This window comes from Cucurbita pepo, chromosome LG11, assembly GCF_002806865.2.
Source record: "Cucurbita pepo subsp. pepo cultivar mu-cu-16 chromosome LG11, ASM280686v2, whole genome shotgun sequence".
Classification (NCBI taxonomy): Eukaryota; Viridiplantae; Streptophyta; class Magnoliopsida; order Cucurbitales; family Cucurbitaceae; genus Cucurbita; species Cucurbita pepo.
Genome location: NC_036648.1, coordinates 7,047,294 through 7,060,073, shown reverse-complemented (window position 1 = coordinate 7,060,073; position 12,780 = coordinate 7,047,294). Strand labels below are relative to the sequence as shown.

The following is a 12,780-nucleotide window of genomic DNA, read 5'->3' as shown; positions in this document are numbered from 1 at the left end:
CACCCATTATTTTGCAAGAGTGATGATGATCTCCGATAAGATGTATTGATTTTGAGATTTATCTCTATTTCGTATCAAATAAGTATCCAAACTTTTTTTTTTTAAAAAAATAATAATAATAAATCTTTTAGTTTTCAATTTCAAAATTTTTAAAAATGAACTAAATTTTGAATTTATATTTTTGAAATTTTAAATATAATCTTTTTTAAATTAAAATTTTAATAAACACAAAATTTAAAATTAAATTGTAATAAATCAACATTTAAGATTGCAATAAACACTATTTGAAGTTTTGAAGCAGTTTTGTAGGACTTAACGGCGCAATTTTCAATGGCGTTTGATGCATATGATGTTCGCAGAAGAAGAATCCGGCTAATCTGGCTATGCCTATTCACCATAAAGAATTTGGATGTTTTATCAAATACTCTACTTAGACTTTGTCACTTCGCAGTTTCAGATACCTATACTAAAATAGAGAATCATTTTTGGTGAATTCCATCCACCAATTTCATTATATTGTACTGATTGGAAAATTAGGGTAAATTTCAATTAGTTAGGATTGCTGATGAGATACCGTATAAGAATCACAAAAAGAATCTAAGAAGATTCGAGCATTTTTGGTAATGATTTTTAAATAGCTTAAGTCTCCTTTGTCAGGTTCTTCGAAATATGTTTTTAATCATCTGAAACCAATTTTGTTGGTAAGACAATCGTGTTCAAAATTGTGACATTGAGTATTGTGAGTGTTTGATTAATCCACCACACCTAAATAGTGTGAAAGATATCTTATTTATAATCAAATAATTAAGGATATGAAAATAGTAATAAATGGAAATAACAATAAATGGGAAGATATCTATGGTAATAAGGTAAATATTACATATTTGCCTTATAATAAAATATCAAATATAATATATATGGTAAACTATAATTTATTACTAAATATCCTTAACACCCCACCGCAAGCTGAACGTCGGATTTGAACGAACGTGAAGCTTGAATCTGAAAAATTCAAAGAGGCTGAGAAGCACTTTTCGTGAAGATGTCAACAACCTGGTTCAGAGGAGGCGTAAAAAAACACTTTCTTGGCCATCGAAAATTGCAGAGGGATCGTCGCTCAGCGGCGATGCTGCCTTGGCTTTGGCGAGAATATGTCTTAACCCATGAAGAGGGATTGTCGCTTAGCGACGATAGTGCCTTGGCTCTGGTGAGAATATGTCTAACCCCAAGAAGTAGAAGGGGAAACGTAGAGAAAGGGACAAAGACAATGTTGAAGCCTGAAGAGTCGCCACATTGGGTGAAGGAGCCAATTTTGGCGAGAAGGGCAGCCGGAAGAGTCGCCACATTGGGCGAAGGAGCCAATTTTGGCGAGAAGGGCAGCGGCAACTTGGTTGGCGAAGAGGCCAGTGCGGCGCCCAGATTTGAAAGGTAAATCTCTGCGATTGATAGGTTTAGGTTAGGATTTATGTGAAGGATGAAGGGAAAATTGGGAAGAAAATGAAAGAGGCTATGTTTGGAAAAAGTGAGGTTGCATGTACAGAGTATGGCAAAGGGTGATTTGGAGGTCAAAAGAAAGGAGCCGAAGAGTAATCAATCGGCTCTGCCTGCGGCTGCCATGGAGACTGCACCTGCGGCATCAAAGCCAGCAGGGGTGGCGGAGAAGAATAGTAGATGATTCAGAAGCCATTGAAAAGAAAGGATCACGGTTGCTAAACCAGAAGGGCTCTAATACCATGTGAGTGTTTCATTAATCCACCATACCTAAATGGTGTGAAAGTTATCTTATTTATAATCAAATAAATTACAAGTATATGGAAATAGTAATAAATGGAAATAACAATAAATGGAAAGATATCTATGGTAATAAGTCAAATATTAGATATTTGCCTTATAATAAAATATCAAATATAATATATATGGTAAACTATAATTTATTACTAAATATCCTTAACAAGTATTAAGTTGATTTTAGATAATCTTGAAGACACGCTTGAGAGTGGTCTTAAACATGACAAAAGTCATTTTAGCCGTTTCATAATCGGTTCAAAACATGTCCTTCGTTCTCTTAGAATTGACTTTGGCCTTCCTGTATCACGATACTATGAAGAGAGTAGGTTGGAACCTCATGTGCAGACAAGACGAATGCCATGATACGACCGAGGAGGACGGTGCATCATCTAACACACCAAAGGAATGTGCATTAAAGCTAAGTTGAGGCATCACTGAGATGGAGCAAACGAGTGGACAAGAGGGACAAAGATAGGCTTGATGAAGGGTAGGATAGGGCTCCGAACCTAAAACTCAAAAGTTACGGTTATGAAGGGAATTTGGGCATGTGGCTCTGGAGTTAAGTCCATCCCTATGAAATATGAATGCTAGCAAATTTGGTGTCAATACTAAACCATCGTTCCACGAGGTCGTATGGTCATTAAGCAAAATCACGTCTATTCCAAAAAGATTGAAAATGTCTTAGAATGTACCTTAGGGGAGGTATGGTGTCAGCTCTCCACCACCCTTGTGCCCTAAACAAGCTACCCTTCGGCACATACGTTGTCATAGTCAGGGTTAGCGTTGCGAGATTAGTGTCTCAGACTTCTTTTGAAATGAGATTTTTAAGAACAGAATTGGACGGCACGAATGTGCCATCATCGCTCTCCACCCCATGTGTCGGAGGTTGGATCATACACCCACCATTCAGTACAAAGTTCGTAAATGATACGGCATGGACACAGGAGGGACCAATGTCTCGATAAACGCAATGTTGCATTGAGAGACCTTGGCCCCGACTAGAGGCGAGGTCGAGCCGAATTACTTGGTCTAGTATAGAGGCAAGTCGATCGGGTCACAAAAGATTGAACCTGCACGCGCAGATAGCTTGTGTAGAAAAACTAGCTTGGATTTCACACGAGTTATATTCGGTTGGCAAAAACAAACCTCGCCTAAGGTTCGACGAAGCCTCAAAGATGGGCGAAAAATGTGCATGGGGTTTGAGTTCCCCTCAAGGGTTGTCGTAATCGTGTTAAGATCACGACACTGCATAGTTGAAAATGTATGATTGTGACACGTAGTAACATAGGTGGACACGAAAAAGGCCGTTTTTTGGAGGGCTTATGGTTCTTTTAAAAGAGAAAGGTAGTTACTCTTTTCTTTGAATTCTAAGGTGAGTTCTAATTTGTGCACCAAAACTACTACTAATCACGTGTCTCCATGAGAGAACTCATGTCCTAAATGATATCTTATCTTTTATAGAAAGATTGAAGTTAATTCTCAAGTAACGTTCGAAGAAATTGTGTAGTTTGAAACATGAATAGAGCTCTCAAATTTCATTTGTTCTTTACAACGAAGCATTTCCAAACAGAAAGCTCGGAAACAAAAAAGAAACACAAATCACAAAACAAATTTCCTATAAAATTTGTATACCGCTTGTAGAAGGAAAATATGAAACTAAACCACCCTAAACTTATTGAGAGGGTGAGTTCACACAAGTAAGGCCTAATCATGGTGAGTTCATATATAAGAGTGTCTCAAAGGAAATTGGGAATCCACCAATCTTGGTTAATGAAGGATTTGACGGAGTAGCCGCTTAGTTGTGAGCTTCCCTGCGTCATTGCCCATGAAACCCTTTTGGAAGGGGAAGATCCTGTCCCCCTACTATTGGACTCGATGTACACAAAATTTGTCCTACAGAATGTAACACGAATTAGAACTTGACAATAAAATCTAGAACTCGAAAAGCTTTTGTTTTTTGTTTTTTTTTTTTTTTTTTTTTTTTTATCTTTTAGGTTTTGAACTTACTCTTGGCCCTTGAAGTGCCAAGCATCCCATCCCTCTGGTGCTACGACTTTCCCCATGTTCGTATCTTTAAATATAACTCTGGAAAAAGGACCATATGCTCTCCCCAAAAAAGCTTTGCCCGACCCCGTTATGGTGCACTGTTGAAATACAAATCCGCTTGGATCGTTTTCGGATTGTCGACCTTGTGCAGTAATGTATCCTTGGTTGACTTCAGGGAGAAGTCCAACATTAACATATATCAAGCAGCCCTGCATTTTTAGTCTCTCCCATTGTGTTATTAGTAGAGCATCGCCAATGACAATTTGTAGAAAAAAAGAAGTCGAACTGATTACCTCATAAATTGATTGACCATTACCAAAGATGAAATCTATGGCACCTTCAATGTAACAACGTTTGAAATAGTGGCGGCCTTTTACATCCCATAATGTGTCTTGAAACCCTTTGAATCCACAGCTGATAAAAGCCGATTTGTCACCGTAGATTCTTGCAGCTAATGCTTGTGTATAGAATGTTTCAGCACTTTGAACAAACAATTGTGGAGCATTTGCCAGGTTGAACGAGTTCTGCGTGCAACGCAAGCATAAAAGCAACAATTCATACAAGATAGACTATGATCAATGATTGAACAATCGAAGTCTTCTGTGACTGCTCAGATGCATACTATACTTATACTTATCATGCAACTATGAGCTTTAAGTTTAGTTTATAGAAGCTGCAATACCTCAAAGGTAATGCCTCTTGCAATAATGTTATCAGCCATTGAATTAAATGTAGCGCTAGTATTTGTTTGTTGATGACCATCGAAAGTGATAACCGTCGTACTGCGGTGACCCCCTTGTAGATAAATGAATGATTTTTTTGACGGGATTGTCACCATTTCTCTACAAAATGACCATATTAGAACATAACCTCACTAGAATTAGGCATATTCATGTGTTGTATTACCTGTATTCACCAGGGTTGACTTCAATCTTAACCCATTTGTTGTTGTTAAGTGGAACTGAGTCGATGGCTGCTTGAATGGTCTTGAAATTGCCTTTGCCAGACTTGTCAACAACAATGACGGATTGAATATTAAAGTCAAGGGCCCTTGTAAAGTTCATTGCAGCATTAAACAGGGTGAAGAGCAAGAGAAATGGAGATAGTAGCTGCATTCTTTTGGGTTTAGAAGGGAGCTCGAATCTGCAAGTTCACTATATTAATAAAAATATTCCAAAACTTGGTAATTGTCTCAATAATATCTTTAAATTTTATGGTTAGTTTGGGATAGTTTCATTAATTTAGTCTAATTATTTAAATTAAGCCCATGAAATGACGACGAAAATAATAATAATATTATGAATTGGCGTACCTTATCAAATCTCCCTTCTCCCTCTCTTCTGCAGTCAAATGGACACTTTGATTATGCAATGGAACGAAAAGAATTCCTAACCTTAATAGAGCTTAAAGATGGGTATGAACTTCAAAACCTTAGTTAATTTTATTCCTATTTTAGAAAATTACAAACTTACTTTAACTAATTATATAAAATTATATAAATATTGTTCATATGACCTAATAACCCGACCAGTTTAGACTACCAACTAAAACCATAAAAGCTGAATTAAGGTCCGATTATATTAGATTTTTTTTTTTTCCTCTTTGGATTGGATTGAATTTTTGGAAATACAAATACTCAAGTTTAGTTTGTGGTTGACATTTTTTGGTCGGGTGAATCCTACGAACTCGAAAACATGGTTACAACCCGATCCAACCTTTCCCTACTTTTACAAAGATTAAGAATATTTGACTATTGTAGTCGATATTAGTACTATACTGTGATTAGTAAATGTTGGATATTTAAACTTTATTTATTAATAAAACTTGTATTATGGACAAGTACAATTTTTTTAAAAAATTACCCAACTCAACTAATAAATAAAGGTTTCAGCCACGTAATTAATGGGTGAAATCGTTTAGGTGAGTGGGGAGATATAGCTTATTTATCTCATGTTTTCTTCAGTTTAACACAGATTCCCATACTCCTTAACAACCTACCAGATTCCCTACTCTTCTACGGTGACTTATGGTATCATCGCAGACAGAAAGGATCAGACTGGCAGTGGCACCACCCTCCTGAAATTCGATGGTGGGGAGTGCGGGAAGATGTAGACACACCTTTTACCATATCTGACACACAAAGAAGACATTACCCCTTACGCATGACACTGCTCGTTTATTGCCCACTCTGTAATAGGTTTTTGCTTACTTACCGGGAAGGGATACGATCAGTTTAGTAGGGCACCATCCACTGTGCGCCAAGGCAGAAGACTTAGTGGCATTTCCTTCGGTGACTGCATTATTGCAGGGCGAGTAAGCCTTCTGAAGGCCCTATTATGGGGAATAAAAACACACAATTCTACCCCACTTTATCGAATATCAAACACTCGATATCAAACATCCTCGTATAATCGCTGAATAAAAACACACAATTCTACACCCCACCTTAACGAACCTAAAAACACTCGATATCAACCCGCTCGAGCCTCGTATAATCGGGATATCACAACCTTAGTCCCGGTTAAAAAAGGTTCCTCTATTGCTATTGAGTGTTTTCATTTAGTGTTTTGTTTTAAGGTATTTTGACCAAAGCTATTTTTGCCTAAGAAGTTTTTGTCAAGGGGAATTTTTTGACTAAGAAGTTTTTTCCTAAGAAGTCAAGTTTCTTCTTTTATCAATTCAATCAACCCAAAATTTTATTTTATTCTCGATATTTAATTAGTTTATATTTTCGTTATTGGTAGGAATTAATTGATAACTTGTATCCTATTTAAACGTTATGAATATCAATGAGAATACACACGTTCGATCCGAATCTTATTTCTCACTCTCAACATGGTATCAAAGCACCGATGTTGAAATTCTTTGTAATAGCCAAAATATATATATATATATATATATATATATATATATAACATTTCAAGACTTTTAACAATAGACCAAGGTAGATTAGAGATAATGTTATAGAGTTCAAACTTGAAACTGATGTCATGGGATCACACGTATCATATATACTGATATGTGTGAATTATCTTGAATCGGTATGCTTATATGTGGATTGTATGATAACAATTATGGTACGATGTGTTGAAGGATATGTTTGATATATGATACGAGAATGATACACGAAACAAAATCAAACGATAGGTGTAAGATACGTTCATGAAACATTAAGATTAGTTAACATACCGGAGTGCTATGGATAGGGGAGGTTGATGAAAGAATATGGTTAGGATATGGGTAGAAAGGGATACGTTTGTGATAGATTGATAGAACGATAGCGTTAGGATACATTCCTGTGATGATATGGCTAAGGTACGTTCACGTAACGATATGACTGTGATAGGTATAAAAACGTTAAGGCTATGATAAGTTAGGGAACGATATGACCACGAAGTGTTTACAATATGACATGTTTATGATACGATATATTGTGATGTGATATGTTATTTTTGAGGTAATTGTTGTATGAATTGCACTTTATGAAACGACATGTTAAAAGCATGGAGCGTCATGTTATCTTTTATAAATTGTATGTATACAGCATGTTATGAATGACATGATATCACGATAAATGAAATGAAATGTAACCCCGTTAGGATTATGTATGATACGTAGACTGAAAAATGAGAAATGACATGTTAAGCATGAAAGATGATAGCGGGGTTATATTCATTAATGATAAAAGTAGAAATGTTGGGGACCTCATGCATTATGTGTGCTCATGCATTTAGGGGAATTCTCCTATTCCATCACGAGGGTACGGACGCGTCCATCCAATGGCAGGACAATGATCGTTATGTTTTTCATAGCGCTGCTGTGACGGTTACTAGTTGTAACGGGTGTCCGGCCTAGGGAGCGTCCGAGTGTATGCTCGCCCGACAAGTAAGGTGGCCCAGCGGTGTGCGAACTGACTGGTGAGCTCATACCCGCATGTATGGGTTGTGTGTAGAGTAGATGATACACGTCCAAATTACCCGTTAGGACAGTACCATAGGAAAATAGATTGAAAGGATAGGTCCCGTCATTGCATTCGCATGTTCTTGAATTTAACCCCGATAGTGGGGTCACTCACTTAGTATTTCTTTAAATACTCAAGCCATGTGCTACTACATTTTTCAGGTTAAGGCAAGGCATTCTTGTACGGCTGACGACGTCATCGCAACTCGAGACCATGGCACATGCATAGGATAGTGGTATTTATTTTCTTTGACTTAGGCTAGAATAAGATGTTTTAAACTTAAACGCTTATTTATCTTATTTAGTCTTTTGTTGTGTCGTTTTAAAGATGTTTGCGAAACACGTAAGTCATAATATATAACTCTGACTATTTCAAAAGTTTATAACTTGGTCTATTATATTTAAAATGGAGTAATATGTATAATATGACCTAAACTCAAGTTAAAATTGTTTGGGACTCAATAAACTGAAAGTTCCCTGGAAGCTAAAAAGTAGAGGAAATCTCTTCTTATTGAAGTAAGAGATAATTTGAGGTCGTAGAGATGAAAAAGGAAGAAAGTATTACTGATTATTTTGTAAGAGTGATAATGATCTCCTATAAGATGTATTAATTTTGAGATTTATGTCTATTTTGTATCAAATAAGTATACAAACTTTTTTTAAAAAACAAATTTATAATAAATCTCTTAGTTTTTCATTTCCAATTTTTTAAAAATTAACGTAAATTTTCAATTTATATTTTTGAAATTTTAAATATAATCTTTTTTAATTTATAATTTTAATAAACACAAATTTTAAAATTAAATTGTAGTATCAACATTTAAGATTGCAATAAACATTATTTGTAGTTTGGAAACAGTTTTGTAGGACTTTAGGGGGCAATTTTCAATGGCGTTTGATGCATATGATGTTCGCAAGAAGAAGAATTCGGCTAATCTTGCTATGGCTATTCACCATTAAGAATTTGGATGTTTTATCCGGTACTCTACTCAGACTTTGCCACTTCGCATTTTTAGATACCTACACAAAAAATAGAGAATCAAAATCATAAGTGTAATAATTTTTTTTTGGGTGAATTCGATCCACGAATTTCATTATTTTGTACGNTTATCCGGTACTCTACTCAGACTTTGCCACTTCGCATTTTTAGATACCTACACAAAAAATAGAGAATCAAAATCACAAGTGTAATAATTTTTTTTTGGGTGAATTCGACGAATTTCATTATTTTGTACTGATTGGAAAATTATGGTAAATTTCAATTAGTTAGGATTGCTGATGAGATATAGTGATTGTGTTGAAACTTGAGATCATATGAAGAATTCTTTGGAGGCCTCCATCTTTGGGAAGTAATAGAAAAGGATTATGATGTCTCTCCATTTTTAGCAAATCCTACTATAGCACAAATAAAAGCACAAAAGTAAAAGAAGACAAGAAAATCAAAGACAAAAGCTTGCCTATTTGCAGTCGTATCTCAAATGATCTTCATGCGAATAATGTCTCTCCAAACAGCAAAGAAAATATGGGATTACCTCAAGGNTGATCTTCATGCGAATAATGTCTCTCAAAACAGCAAAGGAAATATGGGATTACCTCAAGANCGAGTTTTAGAAGATGAAGGAGTCTGAGTCGGTGAAAGAGTACTCTGGTAGACTTCTCAACATTGCCAACAAGGTGAGATTGCTTGGTTCTGTGTTAAACGATTCCAGAATTGTTGAAACACTGCTGGTCACTATTCCAGAGAAGTTTGAAGCCACCGTTACTACTCTAGAGAACACCAAAGACCTGTCAAAGATTTCTTACGGAGCTTTTGAATGTTTTACAAGCATAAGAGAAGAGGAGGTGATCGAAGGTGCCTTACCTGTTAAGCATCAAGACAACAGGAGGTATAAAAACAAGAAAAATTTAAAAGACCAATCGACGAATGGAGATTCATCTGCCAATTATTAGAATACAAAAGGAGGAGGTTTGAAAAAATCCTATCCACTTTGCCGCCATTGTGAGAAGAAAGGTCGTCCACCATACAAGTGTTGAAGAAGACCCAACGCCAAATGCAACACATGCAATCAACTTGGACATGAAGTTGTGGTCTGCAAAGACAAAGGTCAGGTGAAAGAAGTAGATGCACAGGTAGTTGATCAAGAAGAAGAAGATCAATTGTTTGTGTTCACTTGTTTCTCAGGCAAAAAATCAAGCGAGAGCGGGTCGATTGACAGTGGGGGCACAAATCATATGACATATGACGTGGGGTCTTTGAGGAATTAAGAGACACTGAAGTCAAGAGAGTGAGGATTGACAATGGTGACCACTTGGAAGTCAAGAACAAGCTATGAAGGTACAAAATTTATTCCAGATATTTTATTTGTACCTAAAATTGATCAAAATCTCGTAAGTGTTGGTTAGTTACTTGATAAAGACTATAAAATGTTATTTGACAATAAGCAGTGTTTGATCAGAGATGCTAGTGGCAAAGACTTGTTCAATGTCAAAATGAAAGAAAAAAGCTTTGCTCTAAATCCAATGGAGAAAGAGCAGATGGCCTTTATATCAAGAGCTAGTGCCACTAAGATATGGCACAAAAGACTTGGGCACTTTCATCATCGAGGTTTGCTTCAGATGCAATCAAAGAAGCTGGTAGAAGGACTCACTGACATTGATGATGACATGTCTCTTTGTCGTGCTTGTAATTTTAGGAAGCAACATAGGTAACCCTTTCCTAAACAGGCATGGAGAGCCTAAAAAAAGCTGCAGCTGGTTCATACTGATCTTTGTGGTCCTCAGCGAACACCATCATTAAATAGTAATTTTTATTACATTATTTTTATTGATGATCTAACAAGAATGTGTTGGATCTTTTTGTTGAACCAAAAGTCAGAAATTGCGGTTGTATTTTGGAAATTCAAAGCCAGAGTTGAGGATGAAAGTGCATGCTTGATTCAAACTATAAGATCAGATAATAGCAAGGAGTACACTTCAGAAACTTTTAATAGGTTTTGTCAAGAGGCTATAATTAAACATCAATTGACAGAACCATACACTCCTCAACACAATGGCGTCTGTGAAAGGAGGAATAGATTCATAATGGAGTTGACAAGATGCATACTTCCTGAGAATAATCTTCCAAAACGTTTTTGGGGAGAAGCAGCAAACATTGTTGTGTACTTGCAAAATCGAATTTCAACAAAAGCTGTGAATGACCTGACACCATTTGAAGCTTGCATGTTAGAAGAGTCTGAAGATGAACGACAAGATGCTTTGGTTGATGATGCACCTGTCAGAGGTACAAGGTTGTTGTCTGATATTTATCAAAGGTGTAATGCAGCTTTTTGTGAGCCTACAGGGTTCCATGAAGCAAAAAAACAATCAACATTGGATGGCTGCAATGCAGGAGGAGCTTTCGAAGATCGAGAAAAAAAACCTAGGAGTTGGTTGATCGATCTCTAAACAGAAAGATAATTGGAGTAAGATGGGTGTTCAAGAAAAAGCTTGAAGTTTGCAGTATCTAAACAAGGAGGAGTGTTAAAGATCACTTGTTTTATATTTCTATCAGTTAGTATCTTTCTGTTAATGTTTATGATTAAATCTCTAGTTAGGAGTGGATTTAGTTTTGATTTGATTTACTGGTTTGTTACTAGATTTTTAGGTAGATTTGTTAATATCTTTTTATATTCTCTGTATATATATACGGAGCCTTTTTGCTCTTCATAGTAAACCTTCTCATCAACCATTCCATCACTCATAATTTCACTAACAAAAATTGTAAACTCAAGTATTAAGTTGATTTTAGATAATCAAAGACACGCTTGAGAGTAGTCTTAAATATGATAAAAGTCATTTTAGCCGTTTCATAATCGCTTCAAAACATTCCCTTCGTTGTCTCTTAGAATTGACTCTTGGCCTTTCCTGCATATTGTCACAACCATACTATGAAGTGAGTAGGTTGTGGCCCTCATGTGCAGACAAGACGAATGCCATGATGCAACCGAGGAGGACAGTGGATCATCTAACACACCAAAGGAATGTGCATTAAAGCTAAGATGAGGCATCACTGTGATGGAGCCAATGAGTGGACAAGAGGAACAAAGATAAGCTTGATGAAGTGCAGGGTAGGGCTCCGAACCTTAACCTTGAAAGTTAGGGTTATAGGGGGAATTTGAGCCACTAAGTCCATCCATATGAAATATGAATGCTTGCAAAGTTTGGTGTCAATCAGACATTGAACGGATGCTCCACAAGGCTGTATGGTCATTAAGCAAAATTACGTCTACTCCAGGAAGATTGAAAATTCCTTAGAATGTACCTTAGGGGAGGTATGGTGTCGACTCTCCACCATCATTGGGCCTTATGGCCTAAGCAAGCTACCCTGTGTCACATACGTGTGTCATAATAAGGGCGAGCGTTGCGAGAGGAATGTTTCAGACAACTTCCTTTGAAATGAGTTTTTTAAGAACAGTATTGGACGGCACGAGCGTGCCTTCATTGCGCCCTAGCCCATGTGTCAGAGGTTGGATCAGACACCCCTTATTCAGTACAAAGTTCGTAAATGATATGGTATGGACGCGGGAGGGTCCAATGCCTCTATAGACGCAATGTTGCATTGAGAGAGCTTGGCCCCGAGTTGAGGCGATGTCGAGCCGAATGACTTGGTCTAGTGTAGAGGAAAGTCGATTGGGTCACAGAAAATTATTCCTGCACATGCAGGCAACTTGTGTACCGCACAAGTTATATTCGGTTGGCGAAGACAAACCTCGTCTAAGGTCCGACGAAGCCTCAAAGGTGGGCAAAAAATGTATATGGGGTTTGGGTTCCCCTCAAGGGTTGTCGTAATCGTGTTAAGATCATTTCATTGCAAAGTTGAAAATGTATGACTATGACACGTAATAACATAGGTGGATGCGAAAAATGCCTCTTTTGGAGGGCTTATGGTTCTTTTAAAAGAGAAAGGTAATTACTCTTTTCTTTGAATTCGAAGGTGAGTTCTAATTT

The 12,780-nt window shown here is 36.8% G+C and overlaps 1 protein-coding gene across 1 annotated transcript; it reads right to left on the bottom strand.

Annotated features, from left to right (window-relative positions):
* Positions 1 to 3,524: 3,524 nt before the first annotated feature.
* Positions 3,525 to 4,898, bottom strand: LOC111805549 (probable pectinesterase 29). The gene is made up of 5 exons (XM_023690659.1): positions 4,741 to 4,898; positions 4,517 to 4,676; positions 4,128 to 4,358; positions 3,796 to 4,043; positions 3,525 to 3,681 (listed from the first exon to the last, which is right to left on the bottom strand). The coding sequence occupies exons 1-5, from the start codon at positions 4,896 to 4,898 to the stop codon at positions 3,525 to 3,527; spliced, it is 954 nt and encodes a 317-aa protein (XP_023546427.1).
* Between the last annotated feature and the right edge of the window lie 7,882 nt (positions 4,899 to 12,780).

Bases quoted from the DNA above. Each gene is read 5' to 3' on its own strand.
- LOC111805549 (XM_023690659.1), bottom strand. From the start codon at position 4,898: ATGAACTTTACAAGGGCCCTTGACTTTAATATTCAATCCGTCATTGTT. The intron at 4,677-4,740 runs GTAATACAACAC...GTCATTTTGTAG, and splicing joins GTCAACCCTGGTGAATACAG to AGAAATGGTGACAATCCCGT. The intron at 4,359-4,516 runs GTATTGCAGCTT...CGTTGCACGCAG, and splicing joins CAAGAGGCATTACCTTTGAG to AACTCGTTCAACCTGGCAAA.